Genomic DNA, 16,283 nt, shown 5'->3' on the forward strand with positions numbered 1-16,283 from the left:
CAGACGTTTCACACTTTGTATGTGTGCTGTACAGTGCAGCACAGAAGCACAGTGGGAAAGGTTTGGAGCAAAAATAATTCTCCTACTTCATGTCTGCCTCAACGAGGCTTATTTTATTTTTGTGCAAAGCCTTGCCTACAAATGTTAGTAGTTATGGCTTTGCGTTAAAAACCATGGTGTTGGCATGGACACAACCATATTCCACCCATGGGAAGCCCCTTTGATGCAAAGATGTGCAAAGTTAAGTTTGTGCTTCAAAGTAAATAACCGCTCAATGCTTTGCGGTTGTTTGCATCATTGTTGGTGACTTTCGACCAGCGCAAAATGTTGATATATATGGCCCTAAGTCTGTAATTGAATTAGTTACTGAGTAAACTGCAGACAGCACAGCATTAGCTGGTGCTCCATGTCTCCACGCTGTGCTATATGTAGCTCATACACTAACTCAAAGTGTTACCATATTACAGTAGATTGCGCTGTTTTGGAAAATCGAGCAGTGAATACGTTTATGATTCCACCCCATGTTGGCAAGAGAAATGTGTTTTTCTAACGATAATGTATACATTACTGTGTGGAGAGAATAATTACCCTGTCATATATGGGTTCCACATGCGAATAATTTTGTCGATACCACCCGTCACAATGAGATTGATGGCTTTACAGAAGGCAAAGGTTTTCACTCCTTTGTAGACTTGAAATACGGTGCTGTCTCCCTGAGCTCTCCTCTGCGGTGATCTCTGCATCACTGGCACTCTTTTCACTTTTGATTCTTTCCCAGAGTCCTTCATGTCTCTCATCTGTTGTTCAACGTTTGTTGTTCCAACTGTGCACCCTAAAAGATCAAACAATAGAATAAAATATACACCAGATCGTTCACCCGTGAGGGTAATATCCTTGTGTTTTCATTTCTCCAGGAAAAAGCTTGTTTTCTTACCTGGACCTCATCCCATACAAAAATTCTCTACTTTGATCTCAAGCCAAAGAATTCCTCCCTACTTTCACGTCACGCACTACCTTTGGTCTACCTCTCCTATGTGCCTGTCAGTGTTGTCTCTTCTCCTCATTTTCAATTTGTGTATGGATGGCACCACTGACGTCAATTCACCAAAATGCCAGGGGTAGCCAACGAAAGTGACATCACGCGCCCATCACACGCCATCTGCCCTTAAATATAACTCTCGCACAAGTGCTTACACACACACATTCACATCTACACACACTCCCAAATGTAAGCACACACCCACCTGCAAGCACGCATACAACATACATTTAAAAGCATTTTGAAAATAAGGGCTGACACTGTGCTCCAGGCACTGACATTGCCGCCTCTGAGGCCGGGGGTCGCAACGGCAGTCTTAGGGGCCGCAAGGGGCAAGCCAGGAATCGCCAATGTTTAAGTTTTAACTGTACCGAAATTGCTCATCAGGAGAAGCACACACAACAGTATATTTAGGTTTTTAACATAATTGTTCGGTGGCAAGAAATCATTGTCAATGATCATGTTAAAATAACCTCTTTAATTTCAAATCAAGAGCGACTCCTCTTTTTTTCTGGCTTCTTCCAGACCATGAATTTGATTTGCATGACCAACATCTGATGGTCAAAAGCATCTACTGGCAACTCTCTCCAGAATAATAAGCACTGATAAAGTCTGTAGGTCTGACCTTGACAATCGACCAATGTAATTTATTACAAAACATAAGAAATATGCTAAATACATAAATACAAATACACTGAATTGCAGTCCCTTTCCGGCAGCTCAGCACATATTCTTAGTCAAAACGTCGTCTTTCGTAGTGCAAGAGAGCCAGCGGATGAAGTGAGCTAATGTAATGCCCCATTTTTTATGCTGGTTTGTGTGGAACCAACATGTGAATGACACTTACACAGATCAAAGGATAAAGAAGGCTGACTGACAGCCCTTGTATGCATCTATATATGTATGTTTATTATGAACTGTTTTGGGCCTGATGAGACAGTTGAAGCTGGCCAGACGTGCAAATTGGGTCTCTTCCTCCAACTCGAAACATATGTTGATGTAGATGCATTCGCCCACAACTATACATATCTTGTTTAGCTTTATATGGCAGTGGTTTCGGTAATCTTTTCTGGGGGTATTGGACACCAAACCGCATAGTAGAGGGAGTGCATCTATAGCTTCAATGTTTTGCAATAAAATTGACACATTTCCACTTTCAAAGTTTTTTATGGCTTATTCGATCTGAGGGAAGTTTCTCAAAATATAACTTTCTAACTAGTTTGCTAATTTCAGTTATAACCTTATGCAGACTGGCTGTTAGTCCTTCCACGCTCTGCACTTCCATATACCGTGCAGTTGTGGAACAAGAAGGTGGTATTTTACAAAAGGTCCTATAGCCCCTACAATGTAATCATGCGTCCCCAGCAGATGTACCGAGAGAGTCTTGGCACATTCCTTTCCGTGCCCCTGACACCTCTCAAAAACTTCCTCCATAGCAATCCTGGTAAGGGTTTCAGTGAGTTTCTCAGAAGGGATGTGCCTCAGAGCCATTCCTCCTAGCCACCATCTGCACAGCTGCTGAATGCTGGCCCACGCCAGGTGGCAACATCGAAAAAACAGACATCGCAACTTGGCACACATTTTAATGTGTCCCAGTACTTTTTGTTGCAAAGCAGCGATTGTTGAATCAATTAATACTAGATCAATTAAATAAATTGGTCAACATCAGTAAATGTATTATTTTTGAGTATGTAGGAGTCCGGCCTAATTATTAGGCTCAAGACCCTTGCTTAGCATTATGTGTGTGTGTGGGGAGGGCACTGGGGAAGTTGGGGGTGGTGGTCTCGAGGCCCATGGAGCAGAGAGGTGTATTTATCTGCTTCACAGAATTAAAGGCCACTTTTAATGCTGCTGACCAGTTTAGTGAGATGTAATGGAGGGATAGCTGTGCCAGTTGATCTACTTTCTGTAATTCGTATTGTACATTTTAACAGGGTCAGAGTAGAGGTCACAAGAAATGGAAGATTAACAGCACAATACCCCACACATAGGAAATGGTTAAAAGCGGGGTTGTCTCCTGGCTCCAGTAAACATTTACCCTATATCGCAAATCAACTTAGAACCTTTGGAATAGACAAATCGTTTACACCCAAGTGTGAGATCGCATTAACTGTCTCCTTTTGTGAAGGTTATTTTGTCATATTGGATCTAACATCTGGTGGCCTTCAGAGGAAGAGGAAGATCTCAAGAGTAAAGTGGGACCAATAAATAAAAAGAATAAATTCATTATATATTAGGGAAAAAAAGAATTGGTATTTGGAAGGAAAAAGTTAACAATTCACAGTGGCTTATTGGTGCAAAGTGTGGAATGGTTAACATTATGCTATTTATGAGCTCTCAGTCTTGGGGTGTCCACTGGGAAGGAGTAACAAGCATTGGCAAATGCAATAGGACTCGCCTATGGGATTAATTATATATATATATATAAAGTTTTAACTTGGTGACCAGTTGTCCAATATAAGTTAAAGAAACTCTGTAAAAGTGTTATGATTTGTTTTTCGAGAAAGACAATATATAGTGCTGTAACTAATGGTAATACAAAGCGCTCCAGTACTTCGCGTGATGTTCGCGCTATATCAAACTGACCGTAAAATGAAGTAGTGAAAAGCAGGTTTAAATGCACAAGTGATTACTTACCTGTGTGCCTGTATGAAGTAACTAGTGTAATATACGGTGCTTTTGTACCTTCAGGTAATGTTGGCACTATAAAAAACTGACGCCCAAAAAGCAGATTTGAATGCAGAGGCGATTGAGGGTTTGTAGGGAATCTATGCAACTATTGATAATAGCATTCCGTTAAATAGTGGGTTTTAAACCACTGCAATTCACGCAGTAACAATAGCTATAGATGTTATATTGTAGAACATTAATCATATGCATACAGAGTACTACACATTCAAAAAATGTATCTTCCCCTCCAAATACCTGGATGCTCTTGTTATCAGGCATATTGGTGCTTAGTTTATAAACCTCTCAAACATGCAAGGCTGAAGGGCAGTCAAACCCGCAATTTAAATGTTGCACACAAATCCCTGAATCAGGCGCTTAACCCAGTGAGCTAGTTTGTGTCTTTTTTTAAGTTTCAGATGTAGTCATTACAAAAAATATCTGAAAACTAAACAAACCATGTATAAATTTGTACCAGGCCCACAGGGATTTTGTGATTCAGCTACTGTGTTTTTTTCACATAATTACTGACTTGCTGCAGTGGCCACATAATTCATCATCTTCTCCATAATTTGCATATTTTAACAAAACTAGAAAAGTGTCTAGATCAAATGGATCCGAAGTTACTAAAAACACGACCACATGTTATACCATGCAGGGTCAGGCATTTTGTTGCGCAGATGCTGAGTGCTGCATTTAGGTGTTAAACATATTAATAAGGTGAAATCTTTGTCCAAACAGTGCTAATGAATAAGAATGACACAACGGAGAAGTACTGCTTCAAAATGTACTGCATTACACAGCAGAATTAGCCTTTTGTTGTAGCATAATTTAGTCAACAATGACAGATAATTTGGTTTCCCTGATGCATAATTCCAGCGGCCTGATCATAACAAACAGCAATTCAGTCCTAAATATGTGAAAGCAGTGCATCATAGTACCAGAAAAAGAGAACTCATCTTTCAATAAAATAATGCTTGCAGAAGCACTAGATTCCCCTTATTGAATTAAAGCGCTACATAAAACTCTTGGACAGCCATTTAGACCTAACTGGTACGATTCGGGAGGAAATAAGATCCCATCCATAAATTAGGTTTACACCTGCTGTACACATGATTTTGTGCCTATTTTAGAGACATGTGCATATTAGGGAACAACACTTGAAGTTAGCATCTGAATATAGCGTCAACCCAGTGTTTGCTTCAATGCGAAAATGATCACAAGCATGGGATTGGAAAACCACAAAACCCTCATTGTTAAAATGCACCCAGACAAATCTTCTCCCCCTGTCAGCATCCACTGTTTGGAAATGGGAAGCCGGCTCCGTGAAGGAAGCTTAAATGTCCAGAATGATGTCAACGATTAAAATTGCCTGGCATGAGTGAAAGTCTGCTAAAATGAGTATTACACACCAGAGGGCTGGAAGGGTCAAAAGGTAGAGCAAGGGCAAATCCCTGCCTCCGGGGCAAACTAATCCCGCCTGGAAGTGATCCTCGCTGGGGGCTGCGGGATGACGAGAAGGATGCGCACCAGGCCCTGCAGAGGCATCAGTGGTCCACGTGAGCTGTCGGGGCAGACACTCCTTCACCACACGCCATCAGCAAGAACAAAAAAAAATATCTACAAAGAGAACCTGTGGGTGTCAACAAAATGACTACTTGGTGGCGTTTCCACCATTGCCTCCAATAACACTGACAGTAATACGTTCACTCATGTGTCAATATGGTTTATCAAAGACTGAGGTGAGTGAGTACAGAATCGGGAATGGGGAGAAACACAAAGACATTACCGGTCCTTCACTCTCCCCCGAGTGGTGCCATCATGCCGGCTAAGACCTTCCCAAAAGTCCCCTGCCCCAAACGTGGGCCAGAACGTGTGTATGTTAAGGGGCATGAGGAGTAAATAAAGGCGGGGTTTACAGTGCATGTCTGGGTGTGGTGTACCCAGTGCTTAATTTGTGCTTGTTGTTTCCGGTGCTGAGCACCAGCACTTATTTTTGAGGGCCTGGGGCTTATTCTTTTGCCTCAACATTTGCTGCTAGCAGAAGACACATATGGGAAAGACGGTGGAAGGGAAAAACGAAAAAAGCGTCACAAAGAGAGAAAGTAGAAAGCTGCAGGAGTGAGCTGAAGGCGCAGGGAGTGGCTTGATATGGATTGAAGAGGCCCGAGATCGCTTCAGGATTATGCTGCCTCAGTATTCCGTGTTCCCGCTTTTAATTGCAGCAGCCGCTTGTTTAAGAGGAGGACTTTTGGGCACCGGCACGTTTTTATTTACAAATTAAGCACTGGGTGTACCCCTTCCAGCCACCTCTGTGCAGGCTTCTCGTACAAGTTATAAACCCTCCTTTGTCAGTAAGCCATGTACAATTTAATTGCTTTTTCAAAGCGCGGTATTGTAGTCAGTTCAGCAAAAGAATGTCTCTTGACAAGGACATGCTCGTAAGGGAACGTCTCTTCGGAAAGAGGTAGGCGCATGTGCATTGAGTCTCTGGGACTGTCGGAAAGATTGAGCAGCAGTCCTGAGTCATGGGAGTAGTAGTCTGGGGCGGGCTGGCAGAATGTAGTGGCCCTATTTTATGGACTAACAAAGAAAACCTCATAAACTAATGAAAGGCACTGGATCGGATGGTGAAAACTTTGACAAACTATTTAAGCCTCCGAACAGAAATGCCAGCACTTTAAAAATGAAAACAAGCACAGCACAAGCGCTGTGCAGGCAAAACCTTAAAAAAATAGCTCCACAAAAGTGGATGGAAGCAGTACTTGGTAAACAGGCAACTGATAAGAGAAGCACAAGAGGAGCAACATGAGGAAGACCAGGAAACAGTGTATTACAGCCAATAGAAACAGATGAAAATTAAGTGGCAAGCACAGAAACCAGTGAAAAGCAAGGGGGCCAGATGTAAGCTCCTTTTAACATTTCTATTAAATACAATCGATTTGACAAGCACAGCGCAAGCACTGTGCAGGCCAAACCTAACAAGTGCATGCTTGTAAGGGAACATGTCTCTTCAAAGAGGCAGGCGCATGTGCATTGAGTCTACAGGATTGTCAGAAAGATTGATCAGCAGTCCTGAGTCATTTGGAGGCATAAAGGCAGATGGCAGTAGTAGTCTGGGATGTGCCTGGAGAATGTAGCGGTCCATTTTTATATACTAACAAAGAAAACCAGATAAAGTAATAAAAGACATCGGATCGGATGGCGAAAATATTTGACAAATGAATGAAGCTGCCAAACAGAAATGCCAGCACTTCAAAAATAAAAACAAGCGCTGCGCAAGCGCTGTGTAGGCAAAACCTTAAAAAAAATAGTTCCAGAAAACCAGAAGGAAACACTACTTGTGCGACAGGAAACTGATAAGAGAAGCACATGAGGAACAACAGGAATATCAGGAAACAGTATGCTACAGCCAATAGAAATTGAGGAAAAGTAAGCAGCAAGCACAGGAACCAATGAAAAGCAAGGAGGCGGGATGTAAACCCCTTTTAAGATTTATATTATATACAATAGATTTCACAAGCAAAAGCGGTGTGCTGGGGAAATCTAAAAATGAAGTTGCCAGTGTCTTTTCTAGACTCCTGAAGTGTAATGCCTTGCTTGATGTTTGATTGTTGTCCCCATTAATAATAGTTTATCAGACAACAGTAGAACCAATTCCTCTCCATGGAAGTGAAGTTATGATGCTGGATATGAAAATACAATGTTCAACTCTTGAAACAAAAGCCCTGTTAAACGTGGCACCCTTTGTGTGTTTTCCCCCTAAATGTCTTCCTTCAGACCTCCTGTTTTTGTTGACTTTGTTTTTGCTGGCCTTAGGACTCTGCACACTTTACCACTGCTGACCAGTGCTAAAGTTCTTGTGCTCTCTCCTTAAAACATGCTAAGATTGGGTTATACCTAATAGGCACATTTATTTTACTTATAAGTCCCTAGTAAAGTGGCACTAGATGTACCCAGGCCCTGTAAAATAAATGCCACTAGTGGGCCTGAAGAACTGATTGTGCCATCCACATAGGTAGCACTTTAAACATGTCTCAGGCCTGCCATTCCAGTCTGTGCGTGTAGTTCTGAACTGTCATGTTGACCTGGCAAAATAAACCTTTAGCCAGGCCCAAACTTTCCTTCTTAATGCATATGTCACCTCTGGGGTAGTACCTAGATAGCCCAGAGGGCAGGGTGCAGTGTATTTAAAATGTTGCACATGTACTTCTAAAATCATTTTTCACTACTGCACAGCCTACCTCTCCTATAGAACAACATTGGCATTACCTTATTCAATTTTACAAGTGTAATTTCTAAATGGGAACATGTCATCGGCTCATGTTTGGTGTCTTTGGAACTGTAATCAACATTTCTAACTTATGATGAAGTCAGATTTTAAATTACAGTTTTGTAAATGCCACTTTTAGAAAGCAAAAACAACAGATGATGGAAGGAATGCAGAACAAATCAAACATTCACCCCCAGTCACAGATCTGGGTTTATTCCATCAGTTTTTTTGCATGCCCTGCCATTCCAGTTTGGACCCTGCCATATGTAACTCAGTCTTGACCCTGTTCCCCATGGGAACAGACCAGCCCGAACTGTCAGGCCAGGTCCTCCCTGGACCAGAAACAAGCACCCTGGGACCGGTTTCGGGGTATCACCCCTCATTAGCCATGCTAGCTTGAATCTGGCGGCATAGCATGCATGGGATCCATGTCTGGACACACTTTTCCCACTTAGGGCAATGCATGCAAAAACAACAGATGATGAACGGAATTTGTGTTTGTTTTCTTTTAGAAAGCTGGCATTTTCCTGCCTTTGCCATTCAGTGCATGCAGTCTGTCTCTGGATCACATGACTGGATGTAACTGACAGCTGGGCTGTCTGTGTTTGTCCTAGACAGGTACACACAATGAGGAGCTGTTGGAGGATGGGTATCAGTAGAGGCAAGTTCACACCTACCACTATCAATACACCCCAACACAGGGTGGTGTCCAGGCAAGTTCCCACAAAGTAGCCCCTGACTCATCCCCTGGTAGCTTGGCAACAAGCAGCCAGACTTAACTTAGGCGACAGGTATGTAAAGCATTTATATAAACCAATACAGTAAATAAGTCAGACACAACACAATAAAAATCTCACACCAATTTATAAAAATGATAAATATTTTTTATCTTTAAAATTACACCAAAACGACAAATAACCAATACAGAGAACCGGAGATATACATTTTTAAAGATTAAGCAAAAAATATGCTTTCTAATGCTTAGAAATCAATAGCGCCAACTGGAGACATCTGGTCACGCTTGACTGGGACAAAGTCAAAGTTTGAAGCAAACCACGATGGACCCCTGCTCAGATGCACTGAGCGGGAGGTCTCAGTAAAAACGTGCCTTTGCACTTAGAAACTTTTCTGTGGGTTTTCTTCTTGTCATTGAACGATGCTCCTCTTCAAGCCGAGGAGCTTTCAGCAGGAAAAACTTAAAATCCAGGCCAAGTCGCAGTTCGGCAGTGCAGCTTGAATCTCATTGAATGGTCGATCACTTTATGGAGCTTTTTTCACAAAAGTTCTCCAAAGTTTCTCAAACTTCCAGAAGTTCTCCTTTAGGTCTCAAGATGTCCGAAACACAAATCCAATGGTTCAGGAGCCCTGAGATGGTCCTTGGAAGTCTGGGAGTTCAATTCCCACAATGCACCTGGCAAAATCATTGCAAGTCAACTGGACACACTCCAGGCTGGGGACTTTTGTGGAGGGTGATTCAGGGAAACTCTTTTAACCTGTTGCTATCAGGGAGTCCACTCCTGAATCATTTTAAAAGCAAAGTAAAGTTTGGGCTGTTGTTCCAGTGTGCTACAGGAGCAATACTTCAGTATGCAGTCCTCTGGGTTGCAGACTAGGGTTCCAGCAGGGCAATGCTTCTTCTTCTTGTGGTTTCAGGCTGCAGATCTGAGTTGCAATGCAGATCAGTCACTTTTATTCAATCATCTTAGGGGACAGGCAGTGGGCATCCTTGTCAAATGAGCTGAAGGGTGCCACCCAGCAGCATGAGAACTTCCTCCAAAATGTGGCACCTTTTTGCCCCATAAAGCACTGTACTTTAACATTCTAAGATAGATGATTTTCCTCCAGAGGAGCAAGACCTAGCTAAACCAACCCACGGGTGTAGCTCATTTCCATTAGCTCCCCTTCTGTTCTTCTGCAGATTCCTTTCCTAAGTCTACTATCTATCTGTTGGGTACAGGGTAAGAGGGCAGGCCTGGCTGCATTCCTTTCTGACTGGCTTTTGAAACCTCAGCTTGATTTACCCAGCTCATTTCCTTGCCGGGCCTCAGCATCTGCCTACCTCCCTCATCAGATAACCTCTGCTCAGTGCAGGCCACTTATCACCTCATCAAAGCAGCCTGGCTAACCCTGTTAGGGCTGACCACACAGGAGAGACCAGAAGTAGACTGGAATCTGGCTTACAGTAAAGAACGTCTTTTAACTTTTTTTTCTACATTAGTTATGACAAATTCAACAGTGGCAAGTGGTTGTAATTCTCATTACCATTCATTTGAGTTCTTTCATGCCATTTGTAGCTCCTTCCTAGCAATACTTATGCTTATGAAAAATATAAAAATTTTAGCCTATGGAGCTAACTTTCTACAGTAGGGGGGAAATGAAAGGTGCAGTTGTTCCATCATTGGGCATATAAAACATCTTTTTATATGTCCCTGCTTACAGTTACATGGCACCCAACCCATGAGGCACCTAGGGGAGACCTTGGTGTAGCTTCTATGTAGAAAATAAGGTAGATTATCATTTTGGAAGCAGCTTTAATTCCAAAGCCGATTTAGCATACATTTTACATTTTAAAGAAAGTCTGCAAGGCAGGGCTGCCCTTACAAATGACACCAGACACACAGCAGTGCACACTCCAGAGCAGAAAATCTACTGGACCTCTAATCTTCCCTGCCTTATTATATACTAGGGACTTATAGGTAGTTTGAATCCCACTTGCCCTATCGTCTACTAGGGACTTACAGCGGTCTGTCATTCTCATTTGGAATGATAACATTGGACCATATACCTTCTATTCAGAATATTGGCTCTGAGACTGATTAGCAGAGCACAGGGCAAAGTCAGGGTCAGTTACCATCAGTATCAGTCAGAAACATTGGATAAACATGCTAAAAGGGTGACTTCCTCACATGAGCGTAGCTGGCTGGGTCAATATTGGCAGGATGGGAGGGAAAGGAGGGAGGAGCTAAACCTGCCCCACTTACACTTGAATAGGCTGTGTCCTGCCTCCACACAAAGGGCTGAATACTGAATACCCCCGTCTCGTTAGTCTGGCACCAGGGCCAGGAAGGCAGGGCACCTGTGCATTTAAAAAGCATCCCTCTAGAAGCTTCTTCCCACTTCAAAAGCACAACTGGATATAAATACTGAAACTCAGGCACCAGCTCCTCCGAACACTTCTGAACCTGTGGATACTCTGCCAGGAAGAAGGATTGCTGTGCTGCTTAAAGGATTGCCACTCTGCTAGACTGCTGCTCTGAAGGACTGTTGTCCTGCTGCCTTCTTCTCACTTACTTTGGCTAAAAAGACTGGACCTGCATCTCCTGAACCCAGAACAGAGAGTGACTTCAAGGGCTAGTAGGCTCGCCTCCTGATCTGAATCTTCATGGACACAACAGGCTTTCAACAAACTTGCGCCTGCACTTGGACTCTGCCATCTGTGAGTCTACCCTGCCAAGTTGTGCCACCCCAGTCCTGGATCTTTCGAAGTAGGCTTAAGGTGCTCTGCCAGCCTCTGTTGATCCAGCGGAACCACTGCATCACATCTGCTGGGCAGCGCATCCCTGAGGGTTCTTGACGAAATGCCAATTCTAGAATGGCAACCATGTTTACCATACTTTGGAGAAATGTATGTACTAGCATAAATGCTTCATACACCAAGCCAATTTGCATATTATGATGATGACGATGCTTTACATCTAGCATGGTAATGATGCAATATCAATGGCACAGTAAGCAGATTGAAAGCTTACTACGCAGCTTCTTCCACTGGCCTGCACGAGATCCGTGATGACCAAAAACCTAAATTGGGGCACGTTAGTTGACTTAGCATCTAATTAATATCACATACAAATGCCTACATAGAACCTAATATAAGTAGCTGTATCCTAGAATATTAGTACACCATTCAGGAACATATAACGGAGGTAATCCGGCATGCAATGACTAAACTGTGGTAATTCATGTCTTTAATTTAGATGGTATTTTATTTCAGAGCACAAACATTTTGATGAGGTATTCATTGATAAAGGAACAGTGTCCTTTGCCGTGTCTTGGTAAAATATTAATATGTCTTAGGCAGAATTAAATTTTAACATTTGACCAGTGGAACAAATGTAATAGTCAACATAGATAATGCGCAGGGCTGTCTCTCTCCACGCTGGTGGGAGATACCTTAGGGGGAAAAGCCCTGCCAATGTGGCAGAACATTTTAAATGCAACAGCAGGTCCCCTGTTGCTGTCGTGCCGGTGTTTCTTCCACCACATGGGTAACTTGGTGGTTGGACGATCCAACATATTCACCCCTTTACCATACACACAATAGAAGCAGATGTGGATCCTGGCAAGGCGCTATAATGGACAACTCGTGTGCATTATTAAGAGAGTGTAAATCTTACCCAGTACTAAAGCCGTAGGCTGGTGGTTTGAGGTGGAAATTATTGCCTTGATGGAATCGTAGTACTTCAGCTAGAATAAAAACAGAAGTAATGGAAATTTCAACAGTGTAATAAACAATAACAAATAATAGATCTTTAGTTTATGAAAACAATAAAGGGATAGGATTAGTTACTGAGCGACTGCATTATAATTTAGGGACTACAGCATTATTGTTCTCTAATATCTGGATGCGAGTTCCTCAACCGAATTTGAAAGAACCTTTTCTAGGCAAATTTTGCTTGTTTGATGTTCAATATTTGTTTTCCTCATCGACATACGCAAAGTGTTCTACTGGTGTCTGTGCATTTTTATGATGACCGGGACACCTGACTTTACACATAGAGTGCAAGATGTATGTGGGCATTTTGTGGTGATGAGAATACCTTAACAGGAGGAACCGTACTGAAATTCTGAGCTCACTTGTTTATCATTATTTGTGTTATACTTTTTGTTATGTTATTTTTATAGTCACTCATCCCTCAAGTATCCAAGTGCTCTACCAAGATTGTATTAAATTAGGGAGGTTTGGTGTTAAACCTGACAGGCTTACAGTGGTCTTCTCCCCAACATTTTGCCTACCTTCTCCACTTTTCTGACCTCGCTTTTGGTGATAATACTCTGTGCACTTTACCACTGCTAACCAGTGCCAAAGTGCTTGTGGTTTCTCCTCTAAACCTGGTAGTATTGGCTTATCCCCAATTGGCATATTTAATTTAATTTTAAGTCCCTAGTAAAGTGCACTACATATGTCCAGGGCCTGTAAATTAAATGTTACTAGTAGGCCTGCAGCACTGTTTATGCCACCCACTTAAGTAAACCTCTAACCTTGGCTCAGGCCTGGCATTGCAGAGCCTGTATTTGCAGTTTTACTTTTACACTGCTATGTGGACCTGGCAATGTAACCCTTTTTTCCAGGCCCAAAATGTCCTTTTTAATACATTTACATCCCCCCTAGGGTAGGCCCTGAACAGCCTAGAGGGCAGGGTGCAATGTATTTGTAAAGCAGGACATGTACTTTTAAGTTGTGAATGTCGTGGTAATGAAAAACTCTTAAATTCATTTTCTGACATGGCAAGGCCTATCTCTCCCATAGGATAATATTGGAGGTCCCCTAATACAATTTTGAGCGTAGTGTTCAAGTGTGAAAAGATAATTCTTTGAAGTTTGATGTCTATGAAATCACATTTTCTTGCTTTATCTACCAGGTGCCTGCTGCCTGTCTCTGAGCACATGTCTTGGGTTGGTGACAGCTGGGCTTTGTGTATCCCCCCTAGGCAGCCACACACAATGAGAGCTTAGGTATGACTTGATGGGCCATCCTGGCAGGATGGGAGTGAGAAGCTGGACCCAGCTTCACTTATACCTGAATAGGCTGTGTACTGTTCCCACACAAAGGGCTGCATAGCTCCAGGGTACGAAGGGCAGGGCCTCTGTGCACTTAAAAAGCCTGTCTTTGAAGTCTCCCCCACTTCAAAGGCACCACTGGGTACAGGAACTGGACCTCAGACGACACCACTTCAGTATACCTCTCGGCCTTTGGATACTCTGCCAGGAAGAAGGACTGCTGTTGCACTGAAGGACTGTTACTCTGCTGCACTCCTCTTTTGCTGTACTTACCTGCTACCTGCTGCCTACTGTCCTCTGCCTGGGTGAGGAAGACTGGACCTGCATCACCCACAACCCAAAGTGACTCCAAAGACTAGTTAGCTGGCCTCCTGATATAAAGTCCCAGGGATATAAAAGACTTCCAACCACCCTGCTTCTGCACCTGGACTGCGTGATCTATGAGTCTACCCGCAAAGAGGTGCCACCTTAGTCCTGGGTCCTTGGAAGTGGCCTAAGGTGCTTACCAGCAGAATCGACTATCACCTCTGCTGAGTGGTGCATCCTCTCGGAGAACCCACACATCTCTACGGATCAGTGCATCCCCAAGCACAACCAATGCATCACCACTGCTGCATGGATTGGACCCATGGCAAAAGACTTGCATTACCACCACATCCCGCATCTTGGGTTGGACGCATCACCTTTGAAACCATCGCTGTGTTACACTTTTATGGGTGCAAGCTCCTCGCATTTCCAGTTGACGGCAGCCTGGAAGACGACGTAGAAACTTCCCACTGCAGCTTCACGGCTCATCAGAAGCAACGTATCACCTCAATTGAGGAATGCCTCCTGAACACCGGCCTTTGCAGTGCAAGCCCTGTCAACAAGATCCTCAACATCGACACAGCAGATCCTTTCACTGGAGCCTTATCACATCTCAGAACCAAGATGTTCTGTTCGACGAATCTTTGACTCAGATCTATGCAACTCTCTGCAACCTAAGATTTTTGGTACTTTGGTTCAGTGGGCATGACTGGATCCCTGTAGCCGGCCCACACTCCATCGTGGCCAGCCTGAACTTTTGACTTTGTCCTGGTCTGGGGCGACCAGATATCCCCAATAGAGCTTTGTGCTTTTTTGGCACTGTTTTTACTGAAAACTGTGAAATTCAATATCTCCAGTTCTACTTAATGGATTTTTGTAATGTTGGTCTTGTTTTATTTATTAAATGTTGATCCATGTTTTCAACCTAGTGTGGAACCTTTTTGTGTGGAGTTCTCACAGTTTTTACACTTTACACACTGCTTCTAAATTAATTAGGCCTGACTGCTCTGCACCAACCTGTGCCAGAGGCTGAGCACCAGTTAATTTAGGGCTTGCCTGTACCTTAACCTGACTAGGATTATGGTTGCTGCTTGACCCAGGCTCATACCCCATTCAACCAACAACCCAATTTCTAACATTTCTTATACTAAAAAAATTTGAGTTTTGAGTGATCTACCAAAAGTTGGTTAGTTGGGTTCTAATTGTAGCAGAAGTATGGTGTATAGGCTGGGTACTCTTGAGACAAACTGATGACTTACAAATGTGAATCTCCCAACTGAACACACTTATAGATGGCAGAGTAAATTTAATCTAAGAGTCTGACCTCTTGCTAGGTTGTACACCTGTCCTGAAGCACCCAAAGCCTTTCTTCTGAGAGAGTAAAGGGGCCTGTCAACCCTGCAGCTGAAGTGATTGTACAGAAGGCCCTATAAGAGGTTTCACCATTTAGGGGGAGGGTGGATCAACTTGTCTGATAGTTTCAGAATGTAAATGTCCCACAGCGCAGCTGCTCCACTCTCTCCCCCCAGCTTACAGTTGTGTACCTGGGCATCTTCCTCTGCTGAGGCCCATCTACAAGTCACCGGTAGTAAGCACAGCACTCAAACGTGGGTGGTTGAGAGGCTTTCCAGGCCATGGCAATTAGGCATTCAAACAAAACCAGAGCTGGTCAACGAATTTCAAGTCATGTTTGTTATGGTTAGTGCCCTTTGTGATCCCTTACAGACAGAATAGTGGGTTTGGGGGGAGTTGAACATCAACCACTGTTGACACATGTTCCATCACCTGGGTCCAAGTGCACAGCAGTGGTGGACATTCCCAGACCATTTGAATAAAGGTAGCATTTGAGTGTCCACATCTGGGGCATGCTGATAATACTACTGGGAACATTTTATGCAGGCAATGTGATGTGAGGTAGGTTTGATGTAAGTAATTAAAGTGTGTAAAATGTAAACGAGCATTACAGGGAGACATGCTTCAATGTGACAGGTGCTCAATTTTCCGTTAAATCATTGTAATACTAGGTTCTTTGGAACTATGCTCTAACAATTAGACCAAGGAGCTCATATTTATAAATGTGGCTCATGTCGTTCTCTTTGTTGTGCCACTCTGTCTGCCCCTTATCCCTAAAGTAGTTGAGCTTCTCACTTATGACCCCTACTTTACTTTGATAACAACTCCAGGCGTTACACTTTACTGTAATCATCCAGCATCAGCCTT

General features: G+C 43.1%; 1 protein-coding gene across 1 annotated transcript in view; it reads right to left on the reverse strand.

Annotated features, from left to right (window-relative positions):
- Nucleotides 1-16,283, reverse strand: part of LOC138248527 (cilia- and flagella-associated protein 337-like) — a 513,680-nt gene that overhangs the window by 362,233 nt on the left and 135,164 nt on the right. Inside the window, exons 12-13 of the mRNA XM_069202182.1 lie at nt 12,374-12,443; nt 589-832 (exon numbers count right to left, since the gene is read on the reverse strand). Of these exons, the coding sequence (XP_069058283.1) occupies nt 589-832; nt 12,374-12,443 (314 nt within the window). The remainder of the gene's footprint in view (nt 1-588; nt 833-12,373; nt 12,444-16,283) is intronic.

The sequence above is a fragment of the Pleurodeles waltl genome, chromosome 8, assembly GCF_031143425.1.
Source record: "Pleurodeles waltl isolate 20211129_DDA chromosome 8, aPleWal1.hap1.20221129, whole genome shotgun sequence".
Taxonomy (NCBI): Eukaryota; Metazoa; Chordata; class Amphibia; order Caudata; family Salamandridae; genus Pleurodeles; species Pleurodeles waltl.